Raw genomic sequence first — 18901 nt, 5'->3', positions numbered from 1 at the left:
AAATCTTGGAAAGCTGCAAGTAAGCGTGAAAAGAAAAGGATGGATGTAGCTTACAGCCCTTGGAAAGTAAAACAAACTCTTGGCCTACAATTGGTCATTCCTTTAGTTGTATAGAAATCTATGGAAAAATGTCCTCAGTCCCTTGCTCTGTGAATTTACAGGCCTTTTGCTAGTTTCAAGTCCCAGTGAATGAAACATAAATGAAAGAATATGCTATGATATTGACTAATTCTCAGCTCAAGGGAAAGAAGTCTCATTACAAAGAATCAGTGCTTTAGCAATTTAACACACAGCAGATGTCAACTGACTCTGCTGCTTTTGTCCATTTTATATCACTTTAAATTTAAAAAACGTGGGTTTTCAGACAGTTGGCAAGAAAACCAGCTTTAATACACCTTGATAAATTTATCAGTAAAAACAGATTGCTGCACTGCATTAAAGAAAAAACAAGTACATACATTTTTAAACACTTTGCTGTCAGCATTAATAGTCACTGCATGATAACTTTAGCTAATGAAAGCAGGCAGACATATTAACAGTTGAAATTATAATTAAAAGCTGATTTCTCTTGACTCTGTACAACAAGCACAACCCGTAAACAAAATTGTTCTTCAAACGTACTTTTTCTTCATTTAAAATAAGTCTTTGGTTTTTTGCTCTTACCCTGCCTCACAGGCATGCTCTCACAACCTTCCCACCAGTTCAAATCCAAAATATTCAGAATCAAGATACTTTTTTAATCCCTGATGAAATGATGTGGTCACAGTCAAAGACACCAAGAATAGTAACTAAACTAAAATATATTAAATTAAATTACAAAGTTAGAAAATATAACAAAACAGCTCTAATAGATACAATATTTTGAAATCATAAATATCCAAGTACATTACACAAATTGAATATATGTGGTTGGCATTGAGGTGGCCCTCTTGTCATACTCTACTTTGCTATTTTCTCTGTAGAGGATGTGCAAATAGTAAGAGTGTGCAACTATTGCAGCTTGTACTTGTGGATTAGATGGAATTTGTTTAAAATGACACAATGTTTATGAAAAAAAGTTTCAAATTTTATATCCAGTTAATTCAGACAATAAGCTAACTTAAAAGCTGCAGGATAGCTGTAAAAACACAACTTTTGTGAGAATTTCCTTACCCCAGAGATGAGAAAGACCTTGCAAAAGTCCAGCACTGGAAGGATTTGTAAGAAGCTGGCTGCCTCAAGTGTGTCTTGCAGATTCTCCATGTTGAGTGACAACTTTGCCGTGTAGATAAAGTCAATAATCTTCTTGAGGCCTATTCGGTTTACTCCATGCAGCTTGATACACATTAAATCCTGTTCTTTCATTCCACCTGCACCAGAGGAGAGTAAGGGAAAGAAGAAACTAACTGAACATATAGTATCTTTATATGGTTCAACTCAGATAGTTTTTTTTATTCAAAAGAATAAAAGCTAATATATGCACACGTCACGTAGATGCAAATGTCAATACCAATGTTTTTACAGTCAAATGACTTATGTCACCAAGAATAGTAAGCATAAGGGAGCACTTTTGTTCAACATTTACACTCAGAGCATTCCCTTTTCACTAATAAGCTAACTTAAGGCTGTTCGATATAACGATATATATCGGATGACGATTTAAAAACGTCTATCGTTTCATTTTACGCTATCGTTTGTTTCGTGGTGTCGCAAAATAAACTGTTTACGGCAATATTTTTTCATCGTTTTGATGGTCACTGTAGTGGCTATATTAATTTCTTAAAAGTTCTCTCTTTCTCTTATATTTTATATAACCACACAACCACACTACAGATGGACAAGCGCCTGTTTTTATGCATTTATTTTAGCAACAGCGACGGTAACACCTTCACGTGTCTGCTTGTTTATGTTCCACATAAATCTTTCACAATAAAGCTCAAGATCCTGTTGAGACTTTTCAAAATAAACTGAATCACGTGAAAGAGCAGATTATTTACGGATGAGAATTAAAAAAAGAGCCGCCAGGTGCTAAAAAATAAACCTTGGACTCAACCGTTAGAACAGGTTTTCCCCCGCAGCACACCGTGTAATAAATACTCACAAAAAAAAAAACGGCGGCCTTTACAACTTATGTCTAAAAATGTATAGTTTGTATAGACTCCAGCTACATGACCCGCAGCTGGAAACACTTTCTGCAAGTCGAGCTGCCCGAGATTCACAGAATTTACAGAAAATGTTACATTTTTGTGATTTATATCGTTATCAGACAATAGAATTCTTATATCGGGATATGAGATTTTGGTCATATCGCACAGCCCTAAGCTAACTCATTAGTAAAATAAGACAAAACAAAAAGCTTTCCTCTGTTCCGTTATATTTCGCAAGCTAATCTGGACCAAACAAAGAAAAAGAAATTCATGTGCACTGCTCATCATATAGAACGTAATGTTACTTGATGACAAGTTGCCCATCAAAGCTTGAGTCATGAAAGTAAACACCTACGGGTTAATACAAGATAAATTCAGTGCAGTAAGGTTGCGTTCTCTGACAACATCTGTGCTACTCGTTTTCCCTGCGTCAGATTAAAAGCTTTCAGTTTAATTGCCCAGATATCTTTGTTATCCGAAAGTGAACGAAGAAAATTTTTTGCAGTCTGTTATTCCTGAAAATACCACACAAACACTCTCTATGTACTTAAAAAGAGCTCAAGGTTCTTCTGCCTCTGCATACAGTGCACAAAGGAGATGAAACAGGCAAGTAGGTCATTTATATTCATTGCCAGCACAAATGACCATGAACATGAATGCATAACAATGGCTCAAACAAGCTGGTTTTATAATATGAATATATGCTCAGTACTGGAGGGATGAGGGCACAAGGTCAATTTGAGTAATTTATTCACAATGCAAAATTCTAGCAACATGACTGCCACTGTGTAGAAACAGAAATCCTCATGAAAAGAAAGCAATTTAGTGGAAAATACAGAGATATAGAGTACTTAAATGCCTGTGCCACTGTCACAAATATCACAAAATTCTACATCGTGGTTTGGCTGGAGTAAGGGCTTGTAGACCAACCTGTGAACATGGCTTTGAAATAGTCGGAGGAGGAGGCCATCATTGCACGGTGCACAGGAAAAGCTTCATCACAGTCGCCAGCCACCAATGTGACATCACAGAGCAATCCCTCTATCCTCAGCTGGTCAAATCCCTTAAAGAGGAAAAAAAAAAAAAAACATGAAAGAGAGAGAGGTTTGTTGCTGACCCTGAGCTTAGAGCACCTGAACAGCTCTGATTTTACTCCCAAGAAGAAGATCTCGGCTTAGACAAAGCCTGATGAAAAACATCAATACTAAAACTTTCAAATACGGCTGCTGCCAAAAAAGGAAAAAGCAGTCACTGCTTTAGGGCTCAACACAATGAACTTGTATGGTTCAGTGAGGATAAAAACAAAATGCCGTCAGCAACGGCCTGTCAGACATGAGCTCATGGACCTGAAATGATACGTGACAGCACTCTAGTCTTGAGCTGGAGCTGACCGACTTGATTGTTGCCTTCATATTTTCTTGGCTTTCTTACGCACAACTGGTTCAAAGTGACATGTTTAGAATTACAGGGATTTTTTTCTCTTGTTGGCATAGAAACCTGATGCAAAGTTACAGCTAAAAGGCACTACCTACACTAAACATGGGCGAACACACTTTAATTCATAAGTGGATATTGCACTTATTCACCCAACGCCTGATTTCACAACCTACCAGCTGACTACCACTTCTGATTATGGTTATGGCGGGTTGCACTAAGAATGTGCAAGCCAAAAACCGCCTTGAGGCGACAGTTACTGTGATTTGGCGCTATTTAATAAAACGAAATTGAATTAAACAAAAAAAAAAAAAAAACCTGTATAACACATACCGACTCACAACCCCTGCAATAATCAGTGGGCGGGTTTTTTGGTGGATGCTTCCAAATGCACCACCTAATTGAGACTAACAGATTCTATAATCAGGGTGTACGATCACATCAGGCTAGAAAAATCATTAGCATTCCCTTACTGTGCTGTGGCAGCAAAAGATTAATGAGCTGCAAAAGCAGCCAACGGCCATTCATTTTCAGTGAGAGCCGATGACGAAGGACAGTTATTGCTGTTGCAGCAAACAGCATGATGCCAGCACTCACTTGCACAACTTTAGGCTGATCTTCACTTTGCACCAATCAGCGGTGACATGCCAAAGCTGCCACCAACTGTAACATTTATGCAGCTTCCTGACTTTTTTTTTTTTTTGGGGGGGGGGGGTTGTGTATGTACAAGATGAGTGAGCTTTTGTTATATTTTTCATCAACAGTAAATCAGGTTGCGCTCACCCCTTACATCAAATTACATAGACATCAAATCCCAACTGTTTTGGATTATTACTGAAACACGAGACGAGATATTAAACTGTGCCCAGGAATCCATGGTATCAATTCCCTTATGTTGTGTGATACCGCAATGTTAACAGTTTTTAATCTTCAAAGAAATCCAATTAAAACAAATATTCAACATCTTGCTGGCCTGCAATCTGCAAACACCTGTGAGCAGAGCTATAGAAACTACTCACGAGATCGCCAAAGAAATGGTAAGGCCAAACATTAATGTTATTATCAGACGAAGGTGATATTTGACTCTACACTTTGTTTTCTCTATGTTTCTGCACTCTCACCTGAAGAACCACTGAGCTGTGCGTGTTGCTTGTGAAAAATCGAGTGTTTCCAGTCTTTGATGCCTGAAGGTGAGCAGAGATGCCCATATCACCATAGCCCAGAGCAACTTTCATGTGAGCGTCGTCGTCCTCCACGAGGGATCTAATAGGAAAAAGGAAATAAGTTTTTCTTTTTTTTTTCTTTTTTTAACTTCAAACGGGTAGCAAATGCACATTTCCCTCTAATTTTAGCTTCTGGAAAGTAGGACAGATGCATTTTCAAAGTGACACTGCTTAAGGACATTTTGGGCGGCGGTAGCTTAATTGTTAGACTGTCACCTAAAAGTTGTAGAACTGCAAGACTGAATCAGCGAGGGAAATTGTGGCAAAGGAAGTGAACGAGGTACAATGATCTTCCCGAAGCTCTAACCAACCAGACTCCAGCTCTAGGCCACTCCCGAGTCTTAAAAAGCTGCTCATGAATTCCATGAGAATATACTAATATGCAAGAAATGTTTCTCCATAATATCAGTAAAACATTGTGAAATACCCAAGGCTGACATTGCATCCGTTCTAACTTTTGTTAATTAGCACTTAAATGAACATGCAATGATATGCACTAAACATTCTGTGGAAAAAAAACAAGCTTTGAAATCCCAATGTCATATTCACAGCCTTCATTATCCTCTTTAGTTGTATAGATGAACAAGTTATAGGCACATATGTCTGTGTCACACCACCAGCACTAACATCAGCAGGATCTGGCATGAATATTCAACACGGTGCCAAAATGACCTCTGCCCTAATTTACATGAAATGTGATGTGGATATTTGCTGTAGCCACAGTATACGAGCCCTTTTGCCAGAACTGAAGATTTCCACTTAGGTGGATGTGGTATAACGGTTCAATCCCAAGCTCCTTCTGTCCACCTGTCAAAGTGACCTTGGACAAGAGGCTAAACTCCTAATTGGTCCCAGTGGTCAGGAAAGCACCGTGCCTGGTAGATTCCTGCCACCAGTGTGTGCTTGTGAACAAGACACAGACAGGATAATATCACTATATAAATGGAGACATACACCATTTCCCACAGTACACAGTCAATATTTAAATTATGAAGAGAAGCTCCCTGAATTGTCCCTGGATGATGAATAGATTTCATTCTGGACAACCTCTAGCACCTTCAATCTAGAGCCTCCATCATGTTAAAATGGCAAGAATATACATCTCAGTGAAATACACATGGACATAAAGTTTGCAAATGGATTCGCCACTGACAACTGCATCCTGTCTTCCAATACATTCAGCAGCAGCTCACCTTCCTTCCACTCCCCTCTTCTTTTCTTCGTGCAAGGTTTTTTAGTATTGCACATTTCTTACAAACACTGAAACCTCTGGAGGCCACGGAGTGTCACAAAACACATTATTACACCAAAATATTTGAAAAAGTAAGTGTGAAGGTGAAAGTGAAGCGCCTGGCTTCAAGTTGACATTGAAGGATTTTTCTGCAGTGCACAAAAAAAATGAGCTAACTGCAATGGCTAAGTGATAAACAAACAAGAATACCGCCCGATGTAGACTTAGTGACACTTAAGCTGTTTTTTGAGTCAAGCTGGATGCTGATGGGTATCACAGCTATGTAATGCATCATCTCTTGAAATTTAATGAGGAAATGAAAAGAAGAAAGCTTCTAATGAATTTAAATGAGCTGCGCAGCACTGAAAAAGATCATTAAATAGAAATAATGTGACTAATGGTGAAAGCATATTACATGTCCAGTGATTATTTCTCAGGTTTCAGAGCTTAGGGAGGGGAAAAAAGATAGGATACAAAATACTGCTAATGATGATTGAAGCAAATGAAAGTTTTGGGGCTTTTTTGTTGTTGTTTTGCATAATGTCTGAGCCATTTATCCTTTCGTGGATCCTACACAGTAAGAGTCCTCTGGGAAATCTTGCAGCAGCCGTCTGTGAGAAAAAAGTCAGCGCCGTGGGAGCACGATAATTTAGCATTTTGTTATAATCTATGAATGTGTAAAAGGATGAAAATTCAGATACAACTACGACCTCGACATGTGATGTAATAGGGTGTAAAGTCCCTAACTGCTCCATAGAGGGTGAACATGGAAAGACGGCAAGTGTGACTCAGATCCCCAAGGCAGATACTCTCGGGATACGAGTACATTTTGTTCAGACAAAACTGACATTAGAGAATGAAGCTCATTTGGGTACAAGAGCTGTGGATCAAAAGAAGAACAATACTAACATTTGCTATCAAGCAACACAGCTCTATAGTGTATATCATAAGCAAATCATTTGGATTGCTTTTCTACTCCAAGTACCAAAAACAAAACAAACACAAAAACAAAACAAAAAACAGCTGACTTTGGCGTTAACAGTTCGCAAAAGAATCGGAAACACCTGTCTTGCATTTCTAGAAAAGCAAGAACATGATGACAATCCGACAATAAAAACAATGATGTGATTGAATAAGGGCAGTTATTTTAATGGGAAAGAAACAAAACTTTCTTTGCCAAGTCTGCGTCCACAGTAGCCAATTAAAAATCTGTATTTCTAACACAGAATGAAAACTAGGCTTAAAATATTATTTCTATTCTCCATGCACTATATTGAGATGACATAAACAGCAATTAATGTGCAATTGGGGCCTCAAACAGTGTTAATTTTCAGACGAATACTGGCCTGGTTAGAAATCCTTTTTTTTTTTCACCCCACAAAAATGTCTGGCTCAGCATAGAAGTGAATTTGCGTCTTCAAACAGACCCCATAAGCAGGCAGCGCTTGTCAGATATACGAGACTAATGGAAGTAATTTGAAGTTCTTGTCTGGCTGAGCGCTTGATTTTTTAAAAATTTATTTATTTATTTTTTGTGGGTAGTGGAGTGGTTTTCCCATTTGTGAGTAAATGTTCCCTGTGCTTTGATGGGCTGTTATTCAACATCACTGAATAAAACATAGCTTTTACATGTTAATAAAAAGGCTGGGTGAGCCGCTGAGTGTCACGCTCTTCTTTCATATGTATGAAATTAAATTAATGGGGCATATTTAGGTGGAGGTAATATTTTAAAATTGCTTCACATTTAAACTGAAAAACAGTTTATGTCTGTCCCAATAACAGATAGATAAACATACACACAGAGGAGGGTGTACAGTTATTCTTTTTAAGTATACGGAAAACTACACACCCACAATGAATAATTAAAGAACGCTCTTGATATTGAGAGTCTCCTAAATATGTCTGTTTTCTACTTAGCAGCAATATTCGTATAGCAACTCTGATCACAGAAAAAGGGAGCTGCTCAGTCTAATAACCAATCATCTAGTCTTCAGATTTCCTCAGCATCTCTAACATGTCTGGTTTTTACTTAATCATAAATAAAGAAAACATAGTCCCAGCTGGTAAAGTAAGTTGGGAATATAACACTTGCCTCCATCTGCATTACATGCATATCTATTTTAAGACTGATCTCATATAACGTTATGTACATCAGTAATAAGTAGGCAGAACATTGCTTATGTAAATTGTACATCCATTAAAGCTTTTGATGCAGGTCTATTATAGGAGTAATCAAGTGTGATGGTGTGTTCATCTGTTACATAAAGATTTGGTAGCACAACATGGTACATCTGATTAGAAGAAACGAGATAGTTAAAGCTAGGTATTTTGCTGTGATTCTAATTCTTCAGGACACTGAACATGTCATGAAAAAGAAAAACACTTTGATGACATCTCTTTTGTGGGGGGAAAGAAAAAGAACAGGGGAGAACTCGGGTTTTTAAGTCTGCCATCTATTTGTATCATCTCCCCGTGTCTGCATGGATTCTCTCTGGCTTCCTCTCACAGTCCACAGACATGCAATTAGTAGAGATGGACCGATCCGATATTACGTATCGGTAGCGGTCCGATACTGACCTAAATGACTGGATCGGATATCGGAGAAAAATAAAAAATGTAATCCGATCCATTAAATATCACGAAAGCACCTCACAAAACTTGCAACACGCCGTAACTCGCCTCAGAACGTTAGCATGTCAGAGCAGTATGCATCACGTGATAGAGCGGCTGTGGCATGCGGGACCTGTCGGTGGTCTGGATAGCATTTGGAGCTTCGCTAGCAACCTGGCATTTCATCTTCGACAAAGTTATCCCCGAGAGAAGTAAAGCAAGTGTGTAAGTCCATCTCTGAATGTTTGTAAAGCATTCCTGCGTTAAGCTTAACGAGCGACTGCCTCTCGCTCTCCGGCTGCTACTTCAATCGTGAAACTGCTTAAATGATCAGCTGATCGGCTTTTCTGTCGCAACGCCGTCTCTCTTCTTTGTTTTTGGCCCACTTTGCACCAGAAAGAGGAAACCAGCGGCTGAACAACAGCAGCACGTTTAAGCTTGATAAGCTGTTGTTAGAATTTATTTAATATTACTTTCTACTCGAGGATCTTTTTCTACGTAGCTGACGCTGGTAACTGTGCAGGGGCGGATCTAGCAAAGTTTAACCAGGGGGGCCGATAGGGCATTAACTGGGAAAAGGGGGCACAAAGACATACTTTTCTTTCTTATTCTCATTTAAAATGTCTAGCTTTTAATAAATAATTATCTGACACACAAAGTTTTAATTTGATGTAAAATGAATAGAAGTCCATTACTGTATATAGTAACTATTAAGTCTAATATATATACCCTAGTAAGCTATAGTACTTTTTCCTTTGGGAAGGTACCATCTGTGCAGTCTGCAATTTTGTTGAAGAAAGATGTTGAATCTATTTAATATTTCTTGAAAAATAATTGATTTCTGTGCATTTTTTTTCACACTGCATCAAATTAAGGTTGATTACGTCGATTAAGCATCATGAGGTGGAGCGTGAGGGGTGGTTCCCTATTTTTTATTTATTTATTTTTGTTGTTGCTGGGAGTTGGAACCCTATTAGTTAGGTTGCTTAATATTTACGCTAAGTACTCTTTAAAATACCAGAATAGGGAGGATGGTGTAGGTCTAAGTTTTTTAGATTGATCAGTATTGCTGAACTATGAAATATTTTTTTTGCATACAGGTATAACAGAATAGCTTTAGTGTAGTTGTTGTTTTAAACTTGAGTATGAACTTGCAGACTTGCAAAATGCAGCAAGATATTTTAAAAAACAGTTTTGTTGATTAAAAAACACTATATCGGATTCATATCGGTATCGGCAGATATCCAAATTTATGATATCGGTATCGGTATCGGACATAAAAAAGTGGTATCGTGCCATCTCTAGCAATTAGTAGGGTTAGGTTAACTGGTGATTCTAAATTGCCCACAGGTGTGTGTGTGTGGCTGTCTGTGTTAGCCCTGGTGACCTGTCCAGGCTGTACCCTGCTCTCTCTGCTCACCATATGGCAGCTATAATAGGCTCCAACCACCCCCATCACCCTGAATTGGATAAGCAGAAGAAAATGGATGGGTGGGCTAAGGGGAAAACAGATGCAATTCACAGAAAGGATGTAATGAATGCTAAAAGGCCGAAATAATTATTCACACCTGCTTCTATCAAAGTTTGCTTTGATATTGGTACAGATTATACATGCATGCATGTTTAAACAATACTAGTGTTCTCCTATTTTTCTTATGTGGAAGCCAGTTTCTGCTGAATGGTCCGTGTACAAAGGGCTCCAGAGCGCTTGTGGTTTAGGTAGTAGAGTTGCTCCTACAGTCTATATGTCAAAGTATCCTTGGGAAAGATATTGAAGCTCAAATTGCCCCTGATCCATTCATCACAGTGTACATGTGTAAATTGATACAATAGTGATTAGGTATAGATAAAGGCACTGTAACAATATATAGGTGATTGGGTGAATGAGAGTTGTAGCAGAAAAACCAAACTAGTTCCAGTCCATTTGCCATTCTTTTTCTAACTGTAACATCACAAACTTTAACACTAAACATACTAATTGAGTCAGACAAGCAGCTCTTGGGGTTTCTGCAAAAATCTGAGCACCGCAAAGTCTGACTTTGGGGTAAATTTGCTGGATTTGAGCTTTTGTACAGAAAACTGCCAAATTTTCTGTTATTATACAGATACTCACAGAGGCTCATTATCCGTTAATTGAGTACGTTTGATTAACAGTATCTTGTTGCTACTTACCCTCTTAAGCAGTCCCTATGGGGGGACTACTTGTTTTTTTGTTTTTTTTTGTTTGGTTGTTGTTGTTTTACTTTTTAGAGACTATTTTCTTGTGATGTGTAACTCAAATAGGTCTCCTTTTTCACAATAGTTAACCCAAAATTGAAAAAACAAAACAAAAAAAACAAAAAAAACAAAACACACCTCTCAGCAAAGGTAAGATTTGCATTAAAAACTGGATGCTGCAGCAAGGACTTCACTATAAAAATTATATTCTTACCATTATTAGTCAAGAACAGAGAGAACCATAACTATAAGGGATCAGCTTGCAGAGTCTCACTTCAAACCCTATGCAGCATTTACAGAACTGTGCAAAGACTCATATAGCATGGTTTTTCACAGGACTGCACATGAATGAGTCCACAAGTGCAACATGCATTGTTTTTTAAAACAGTGTCTTTATTTTTAAAAACATCACAGGCTGCAGGCTGGCGAATCACCTGCAATACCGCTCATTTGACCTGAATAACTGACCTCAAGCAATGTGACAGAACTGGTCTACTTTCACTGGCCGCAAACCATTTTGTCAACGTTAAAGACTGTATTAAGACAGTAGTTTTGATGGTTTTGACAAAGATCAAGATTGAAATGATAATAAAAAAAGGGAAGATCACTCTCCTGAGTTACAATTAAAAAAAAAGAAAAAGGATTCGCCATTTGAAATAAAATGCCATTTAAACACATACAGCATTTTTGCCTTTAGGTTTCAGAATAAGTAAATGGTGAATCATTAGATCGTTAACCTTGCACATATTAAAGAAACTCAGAAATGCATAATAATTACTGAACTCCACAACTAAAGACCCAACAAATCAAATGGTCACTTAAAAAAGATCTACACCATTAACTAAGTAAAATAAAATGCTCATTACTGGCCTGATTGCTGCTATTGTTATGCTTTACTCTGTGAGCAAATAAAGTATGTAAGCGAGCAGAGATTCATTAGTCTGCAAACACAGAATGGAAATTAAATGTCTGCTTGGGTATTGTAATGTTTTTGATGTACATTAGTGTGAAATGTAAATAGCCATCTTTCAGTAATTATTTTTATAGTAACTGTTGCACAGTAATTAACTTTACCAACAATTATAGATGCTGAATCTTTTTGCCGTGAAGGAAAACTGCACACAGGGCTGGAAATGCAGAATTATTAACGATGTGAGGCACAATTACTTTGGATCAGTTGGACGTGGGAAAAAAAAAAAGGGTTTCAACTTGCTATACTATAAAAATGTCACTGAATGCTTTTGCTGCCTAATCTGGTTTAAAAGTCATTATTGTTAATCTTTAGACTCATTATTCGTGCTAATAAAAAATTAAAAAAGTTAGCTTAGGAGTTGTGGGCGGAAAACTTTCTCCTCTTTTCTTCACAGAGAAACTTTAGGCTCTGATAAGCTGAGCTGACCTCAAACTCACAAAAAGCTTCATCAGGCAGGCTTTTCTGTCACCTCACTTCGCTTCACATCTTTGCACTTTAACACACCACAAAGACTTCAGCAAACTAACATTCCTGTGTAGACTTTTTTGTGAAGACTCAAACGATTAGGCCAAAGACATTTGGGATATATGATGGATAAACATTAAGAGAAGGTCAGGGTGAATCTAATTGTTATTCCTTTCACATGCTGAACTGAGGAGCTGGTAGGAGGACCAATGAGGATACATAAACAGACAAAATAAGCACAAAAACACGGAGACCTCTACCACCACAGGAGGTAAGGAAAACTAGAAATATGAGATCTAGCTATATTACTACAGGTCTGTTACATATGAATGATTAAGAATTAAATACAGTACCATCTTTTAGATGACAATGAGAGAATGGAATTGGTAATAAGGTACATTTTACAAGGATGATAATGGACCATGTCTAGCAGGAACACCATTACCACGAAATACTGATGGCTTTAACAATAGTCACAATCACACTGACACAGAGCACAGGCGATGTACTGGTACATTTACCCCGTCAGGTGGTAAGTCGGACAGGCAGCGAGGAGAGAGTGGGTTGTCCAAACCACAAAGGAGTGTTGGTGGCTGCCGGAACGAAACAAAGAAGACAACAGCTACAGCATCCCACATAAAAGTTCTGCTCTTCCTCACAGACCAGAGAACGGAGTCTTGAATCTCTAGCTGCATCCCTGAGCAGTCTGAAGACACAAAGCTTTAGTGCACGCAGCACTGACCAACGCAAAAATAATATGTATATTATGTTGGATTTTTTTCTCTGATCTTGAATAAAAGTACTATTACATTCAAATAAATTCTACTAAGCTTCTATATTATATGCGTATATAACATTTGCACAATCACATACGAACTTTTTAAAACATAGCAATATATAACACTGTATTAATTGTGGCGTTGTGTTTGTATGAAAGATTATGCTCAATAAAAGCTGTCACAAGTTCAACGCTAAACTCATTTCACAGTTTAATACTCAGCAGGTCATGAAGCACATTCAGCCTTTGAACACTGAGGGTGGATGAATGCAAAACTGCTTATCAAACACTCAGTATCATACACTGTCACACATACTGCCGGGGTAATTTCATTAAAAGTCAGTGCCTCCCGTCTGATTTTTTATTTATTTAATTATTTTTTTGTACAATAACTTGTATGTACTACATAAAGCCGTGCAAAATCTTGCCTTTGCTATGAAAATCTTGAAGTACACAGGATTGAGGGCAAACTTTTCACATTTTAAGCCACTGAAGAAAGTTTTTTCATATAACCAACTTTAAGAACAAAAATCACAGGATACATCAACTTGAAAAACAAAACGTCATCAGTTTAAGGTTTTGCATAAAGAGTAAGAAAACCAAACATTGGTGTCGTGGATGTGAAAGAAATTTAAAAAGTGCACTTTGGCTAAACTTCAAGGGGTAACGTTACCATGTGGGATAGGTGGCTGTCAAAACAAATTATAGCATATCTACCGTCTCTCTCTTTTTTTTAACCTGCATTTTGATGCCTTGCTTATCTTCTGGCTGTGATTCATACCGTGTCAAAATAATTTTATAATTTAGTCATATTGTAAACGGTTGCAAATGTAGCTAACAGCCATGAAATGGAGAAACAAAACTGATGTTCCTTAGTTCTTTAAAATGCTGAAATTTGAGCTCACAGAAAGGCATAACTAACATGTGTACTTTGAGGGCCTGTAATGAAAAATATACTATTCATAATATAGCATGAAGGTAAAATTTTTACATTTTCTCCAATAAATACGCTTAAACAAAATCACAAGTTACTTGATCATGTATAGAATAACCCCCCATTCCCTAGAAGTTGGTATTATATCAGAAGCCTTAATATATTCTAAGAAAACCATTTTATTTCATTTGACTTTAAAACATTTTAATACATGCATAATACTGACCACTTCACAAGCTGAGTGTGAAGTAATAGATTACAGATGATATAAATCCCTCTTTTAAAGTCAATAAAGAGATCTATCCTAGATTTTATGCATAGACAAAGTTGTTAAAATTACTATCAGGTAGTACCTTGAAATGCAGTTACCTTAGCAACTACATTGGCACATTGATAACAATTCAGTTAAAGAATCTGTATAATGGTGGTACAGATGAAAGCCTTTGTTCAGGTCTTTCCTCAACCACTAGAAAATGTACTTCTAACTACAACGACAAGTGCAAAATATGTGATGCTATACAATCCATTTTAATATCAGTGAGATTTGCATGAACAGGAATGTTGCCTTAATTTTCAGCGAGCCGGAGGAGGAAGCTGAAGGGTTGAAAAGAAGTAATAAGGGAAAGGGTGGCAGCCTATCCAGTCCCTTCATGTCAGTGGAAAGCTTAAACACATCCTTACACCACTGACAGTTCAGGAAGCTAAAGTCAACTTGGCTTTCTCCTGGAATGACAGCAGAAGGGTCTTAAAAGATTAATGAGTATGGCTTTACTGCCTCGTCATGTTTAGCCTTGCATCGATAGGAACTTTATTAATCTCATCTGTTTTAGGTTCTTTGACATTTGTGGGACCAACATCACATTTTCTGGAGACAGATGCTTTTAAATTTGTAATGCACCAGAAATTCTTTTCACACGTAATAAAAACAAAAACAGATCACTTTTTCTTTTTATTCAGCATTGCATGTTATATATATAAATGTTAACAAAAAAACTTGGTGTCTACACGTGCCATCAGAAAAGGCTTTCCTGTGTCAGTTTCTGGACCCCGGTGCAAAGTAACCAGGGTAAAGGCTAAGTTAGCATTGCAGTCCTCGGTGCTCGTGTCAGATTTATTGTCAGATGCATTTATTTCCCCATTTGTTTGGCTGTTGACATTATTTTGAGTCCTACTGTATAAATGTAATCATGGAGGCCACACAACTTGATTACATCAATAACTAATACACAGAATAGAGTGTGTCTTTATGAGGACATGGAGAGAAAAAACGGAGACACCAATCATAATGGCAGTGGAGGGCACTAAAATAGCGCAGCCATTGTGTCTAAACAGGAAAAAATAAAAGAGCTAAACAGGCTGGTGCGTTCAAACATAATCAAAGGCATTCTGTTTCACGTCTTTGCCTCCGACAGACGGCTTTTCATGTCTGATTTCATTTTTTATTGAATGCTGAACTCATTCCCTGCTTTCACACTGGAGACTGGAATTACCAGTGCAGGTCCAGTTTTGAAGTTGTGAAACATCTATATCGTCTAGCAGGGAGGGGATCAAAAGTCTTTTGAAAAGTCTGAACTTGGGATTTTTCGATTCCGCAGGCACTTGATTTATTGGGATGTGTCTGTGATACCTGCCCACACTTTGCAGACTCACAAAAAAAGAAGAGAGAAAAAAAAGGAGAGATCTCTATTCTTAGGTTGGAGAAGCAAAAAGAAAGAATCATAGATAAAATTGGTGAGAAAAAAAAACAGCATCATAATCTAAATGATCATGCTTTGAGGTGAGCCTATCTCTTGTACAAAGAGATACAAAAACGTTAATATCTGATACCGATATGTAAATAATAATAACAAGTCCGTCAGTCTGACGCCTAAAATGCATTAATTACTGACAACAGTGGTAAAAGCTGAAACCTCTTAAAAGTAAGTGGAAGTTTTTCTGTGCCACCTTAAACTGTACTTAACTGCATCCTGTTTACTTTAGGTCTCAGTCACACATACCTGATGACTGGTCAGTGATCATCTGGCAAACAGAGGTTACAAGGGAAAGAAAAGAAAGAAGAAAGAAGTTCATTCTCAGACCTGTTTGTGAGTGGTCGAAGGAAAACGTTAGCGTGAAAGTGGTTGCAAAGAGGATACTGCACCAAAAACCTCTTTGTGATTGCTTTGTTAGCTAGCAGGTTGCCACAGTTACATGTAGATGTAGTTTGTGTGGAAGGCAACAACCTTTCTGCAAACACTTGCAAGCTACTCACCCAGCAGATCAAAAAAACTTTTACCCTGAAGGTGAGCACTCTCAATTTCTGGTTTGCATCACACATTTTCAAGTTTCATTACAACTCAGAAAGTAAATAGTACAATCTATGCAAATCACAAACGACAAGAACATTGTCCAAAAGATCAAAGCAATCACAAAGAGGTTTTGAGTGTAGCACCCTTTTTGCAAAAAAATTTCACCTAGCAACAGCCAGCAACCACTCACCAACCTGTCAAGGAATACACACATTTTTCCCTGGAGATTACCTGGGGGTTAGTGTTTAGTCTCCAGGCCTGTGTGAGTCCACCTCTGACAAACTAAAGTGGCTGTAAATAGTTTAGAACAACTATGTGAAATAAAGGATAAAGTAATGATTTGTAAATAATGTAGACCTACTGAAACGTGACAGTTTACTACAAACATCTCTTCTGAAACACAGGTCTCAAAATCCAAACTTACTGTCAGTGAAAAAGAAGACACCATGAAGTCCAAGTAACTCTCAGTCAGAGAGTTTTAGAAAAGCCATTTCTAAAACTTGGAGCACACCAGCCTCAATAATTATGAAATTGAAGAAGTTTGGGAGCACCTCGGCTCGTCATAAAGTTGGCAGTCTAACTCAGTGGTCAGTCAGAGTGAGATTCATAGGTCCTCTGAAGAGATACCTGCTGGAAGGATAGCCATGCCGACGGCACTTCATCAATCAGGCTTTTAAGGTAAAGTGGCTAGACAGAAGCCACTCGAGGAAAAAAGACATCTGACAGCCCAATTGGAATTTGTCAAACGGCATTTTCAAGGACTCCAAGAACATGAGAGAAAAGCTTCGGGTTTCATGGAAAAACTGAAGTCTTCCATCACAAGCTACTAAAGCTTGGGGTGGCTGCATCCTACTGCAGGAGTGTAGTGACCGAGGAGCTGCGTGAAAACTGTCAAATAGATACACAAAACCTGCTCCAGAGTGTACAGAAATGCTGATCCTGGCACCTATGGATGAGATTGCAAGAAGCTCTGCTTGTAATGTCCTGACAAGTACGAGGAGGGGCTTTGATCCATCTGTAATGTTGTAATTAACAATGAAGCTCTCTTATTTTAAGACAAGAGAAAATAATTACTATTAAGTGCGAGAGAGAAAGAGAAACCGAAAAGATATCCCCCCTCCTTCCCTCCAAGGACACATCCGTGGCAAACACGGCTCATGCATCATCTGTGGAAAGACTTGACGATGGCAGTTGAGAGATGCTGCCCTTCCAATCTGACAGAGCTTGAGAGGATCTATAAGGAAGAAGGGGATAAATTGTTCATGTTTGCAAAGCTTGTAGAGACTTACCCAAGAGCCCAAAGCTTTAAATGCTGCCAAAGGGACTTCCAAAAGTACCAAATTAAAAAGGCCTAAATAATTATGAAAATGAAAGACTTCAGTTTTTCCATTTTTAACAGATTTACGTATTCTTGTGTGACCGATGGGCAGAAAATTGCAATTTCATCCATTCAAGATTAAATCTACAAGATAAAAATGTGTCAAAGTGAAGGAGCTCACATACCTTCTGAATCCACTGTGCTTTGAGTGTGTGTGTGTGTGTGTGTGTGTGTACTCAACAAAAAGATCACAAGACTCCTACAGTCTGGCTGGTGCCCTCACAATACACTCTCTAGCAGCTGAATCCAAAGCGCTTGTGAAAATAGAAAGGCACAAGACAAGGTGACAAAGTGCACGGAGAGAAACAAAACAGGGACGACTGGGTGAGCACCTCTGAAGCTAAGTGAGTGGAGTCAGGAGGAAAATCCATTTGTCTTTAGTAAACAGACACCTATAGTGAAGCGTCACTCTCAATCACTGAGAATAGCAATGCAATAATGCTATGTCCTGAGCAGCTCCTATTCATGAAAAAAAATAAAGAGTACAGTACAACGATCAAACACTACATCACATCAATCATCAAGAGAAAACACCACAAGTTTACAGACTCAACAGATTTGGCCTTTATCCATCCATTCTCTCCCACTCATCCTTATCAAGGTCATATGGGGGGGGGCTATCCTAGCTACCTTAGGGCGAGACATGAATTACACTCCGGACAGGTCGGCAATCTGATGCAGGGCTAACACAGAGAGACAGACAACTGAATTCCAACTCAGAACCTTCTTGGTGTGAGGCAACAGTGCTAACCACCAAGCCACCGTGCTGCCGCAGCTAAAAAAAAAAAAAGCCCTGTAGCTGGGAAAATGCAACCCAACCTACAGCATCAGCCTAGACATATGAATGTCTTAATCCCCGCACACACGCGTGCTTCAATTTAGCTGCTGCACATTTCTCAGCATCTCTATGTTTCCCTCAGCAAAAACAAGCTTTCTTCTTCAACTAATCTGAAAACTCTAGGTGCAGCTTTTGTTTCGCTTCCTGCACCACACACACACAGACCCGCAAAACAAGAAACAGTGGGGAAGAGAAAAGGAGGAAGTGTTACAGTCTTTAAAATTCTCCTCTCATACCATCTCTTTCCATCAAACAGACCTCGGTGCATCCAAAGTGTGACAGCGGGTCTGTTGGATAGACTGCAATAAGAAAATGTGTTCACAGTGAAAACAGAGATTTTAATGAAGTTATTGTGCAGACAATTTTCCACCCCTTTTTGGTCAAGAGTTACCCTAGAAAAGGAAGA

The 18901-nt window shown here is 38.3% G+C and overlaps 1 protein-coding gene across 5 annotated transcripts in view; it reads right to left on the bottom strand.

Annotated features, from left to right (window-relative positions):
• The window catches only part of klhl13 (kelch-like family member 13), a 45151-nt gene that overhangs the window by 10621 nt on the left and 15629 nt on the right, over positions 1-18901 (bottom strand). For 4 of the 5 annotated variants that reach the window (XM_082550163.1, XM_082550164.1, XM_082550165.1 and 1 more), the window contains 3 exons: positions 4682-4823; positions 3057-3189; positions 1153-1349 (listed from right to left, as the gene is read on the bottom strand). In XM_082550163.1, the coding sequence (XP_082406289.1) occupies positions 1153-1349; positions 3057-3189; positions 4682-4823 (472 nt within the window). Of the gene's footprint in view, positions 1-1152; positions 1350-3056; positions 3190-4681; positions 4824-12800; positions 12873-18901 lie in introns of all 5 variants that reach the window. The other variant, XM_082550166.1, reaches the window with a different exon arrangement.

The sequence above is a fragment of the Aulonocara stuartgranti genome (genome assembly GCF_965226115.1).
Source record: "Aulonocara stuartgranti genome assembly, chromosome: 10".
Lineage (NCBI taxonomy): Eukaryota > Metazoa > Chordata > Actinopteri > Cichliformes > Cichlidae > Aulonocara > Aulonocara stuartgranti.
Note: the sequence above shows the minus strand (reverse complement) of the source record. Positions and strands in the feature narration are given on the sequence as shown.